Source organism: Gymnoscopelus microlampas (genome assembly GCF_963454915.1).
Source record: "Gymnoscopelus microlampas genome assembly, chromosome: 12".
Lineage (NCBI taxonomy): Eukaryota > Metazoa > Chordata > Actinopteri > Myctophiformes > Myctophidae > Gymnoscopelus > Gymnoscopelus microlampas.
Window position 1 is genome coordinate 38795574 of NC_139949.1, and position 2500 is coordinate 38798073.

Below are 2500 nucleotides of genomic sequence, written 5' to 3' on the forward strand. Positions count from 1 at the left end.
AGGAATCGATCGCTGATAGCCCCTCCCCTTGCCCCTCCCCTAGCGACGATGAACTCCGCCCTCAGCAACCAGCCAGCCAGTCCCCGTCCCGAGCATCATCATCATCTGCATCATCAACGCCTCAAACACACACTCCTGATCTGAGTGAGTACACGCCATCACACCACACACAAACACACACACGCGCGCGTGCACTAGGGAAGGGCGTTTTGGGCATTATTTTGTAAACATGGGAATTTTGGCGGTTAACCATAGCATTAGGGCTGGGTAGTGGCTAATCTGGGATCAATATCATGTTTGGGATCCGGTCCGAGCGGAAATAACGGAAATAACGTCATCAGGTGGCTGGAACCAGTGACCGGAACCACCGGCGCCGTGCATCTCCAAAATGATTTCTAAATGAGTTTATAATGTGTTTAAGTTGGTATAATCGCTATAATAATGGTTTGGTATGTCCATCTGTTATTCTAACTTGTGGCGCGACTAGCGGGACTAAACAAAATGATTTGCATTATAGTATGTTACTGTATGTGGGGAACAAAAACAATGCTACGCCAACCGGAACCACGATTCTTTTCTTCCCTTTTTTCTAAACCTGATCACACGGCTAGTTTTAGAACCAGGCTTTCCTCCTTGGTGGAAAGTGTGGCACAGTTGTAACTCAAATCTTTGCTTCTGGAGGTCCTTGGAACAAAATATTTTGAGATGGGGTTGAAAATCCTAACAGTTTTTTTGAAAAAACCTATGTTGCTATATCAGTGGTTCTCAAACTTTTTCATGTCAAGGACCCCCAAAATTATGATGAATTTGGCCGTGGACCCCCATCTCAAAATATTTTGTTCCAGGGACCCCCCAGAAGCAAAGACCCAACCATTAGAAGCACCTAATGGGTGGGTGGGTGGGGGTACCGCATCAGCACTGATGTCAGACACACCGTAAACCATCGGACCATGATCACAGTTGGCTTAGACATCCATATATGGTCATGGGGCTGACGCCTTCTTAGGGACAGGCGTCAAAGCAATTATGCACCCCCCCCAAGAACAGAACAGGCCCGCTGTGGTTCAAGTTGTTAAAAAGCAACGTGTGTCCCGTATTTGAACCAAACTCCTCCAGAACTATAGCTGGCTTTCATCCCAGCCTGCGAACTGCTGATGGTCCCTCTGAAAGGCACTGTAGGCTACTGTATGAGCGACAACTACTGTATATGCAGTATTTAAATAATTAAGACAGGGATCTGTGTGTCATTTTCAGATTTCTTTGGCTATTCAAAAATCAGATCTATAAGCTCATAGCGTGTGGTGCCCAGCTATGAAGATCTGCTATTTTTGAAAAAGTTTTTTTTTTTGTAGATTTGTAACTCAAACCTTTGCTTCTGGGATTCTACAAATGCCTTCTAAATCCTAACAGTTTAAAAAAACACGTATGTTGCTATATATCATATAGCAGATCTACAAGCTCATAGTGCGGCACTAAGTGACTCACTATGAGCTTGTAGATCTACTATTTTTGAAAAGCCAAACGTATGAAATAATGGTTATAGCTCAAATCTAACAGATGCGTTCTCGGATTGAATGGTTTAAATCATTTATATAGTTTATGTGTTATTTTCTAATTATCAATGAATTAATGTTAAATGGGTACTGGATTATTTCCGTGTACACAATTAACCGTAGCCCCCCATTCATGTGAATACACATTCACATGAATTGTATGCACGTACACAAACTGTAATGTGCCCTTAATTTCAAGCTTGGTGGTAAATAACATTATTAAGATGAAGATAAAACATCATCACTTTGTGTTGTGTGTGTGTGTGTGTGTGTGTGTGTGTGTGTGTGTGTGTGTGTGTGTGTGTGTGTGTGTGTGTGTGTGTGTGTGTGTGTGTGTGTGTGTGTGTGTGTGTGTGTGTGTGTCTGTGTTTGTGTAGTGCTCAACTCTACGGACGGTCAAATCGCAGAACAAGAGAACATTAAACATATCCTGAAAGATAAAGGTACAGTACAGCACGTGTGTGTTTGTGTGTGTGTGTGTGTGTGTGTGTGTGTGTGTGTGTGTGTGTGTGTGTGTGTGTGTGTGTGTGTGTGTGTGTGTGTGTGTGTGTGTGTGTGTGTGTGTGTGTGTGTGTGTGTGTGTGTGTGTGTGTGTGTGTGCGTGTGTGTGCGTGCGTGTGTGCGTGCGTGTGTGTGTGGTGCGCACCTGTTTATTAGGCTACGTTGTACCATCTGGTTCGTCCCTAAACACACAGACATACACCCTCGCCCATACACACACACACACACACGCACACACACACACGCACACACACACACACACACACACACACACACACACATACACTCGCAAGCGCTCAGTCTCGCAGAGCTGGAAAGGCCTCGGGCGTTTTGTTATGGGATCTAGCTTGTAATGATTTTTTATTTATGGTTTGGGAAAACTATAAATCTCCTCTCTTCCTCTCTCTCTGCCGCTTTGTCTTTTCAATCTGTCTTCTGGCTCACTT

General features: G+C 44.1%; 1 protein-coding gene across 1 annotated transcript in view; it reads left to right on the forward strand.

Annotated features, from left to right (window-relative positions):
* Positions 1-2500, forward strand: part of LOC311057321 (dachshund homolog 1-like) — a gene marked incomplete at its 5' end in the record, with an annotated part of 42194 nt that overhangs the window by 22658 nt on the left and 17036 nt on the right. The window contains 2 exons of the mRNA XM_084074276.1: positions 3-144; positions 1931-1996. Of these exons, the coding sequence (XP_083930402.1) occupies positions 3-144; positions 1931-1996 (208 nt within the window). The remainder of the gene's footprint in view (positions 1-2; positions 145-1930; positions 1997-2500) is intronic.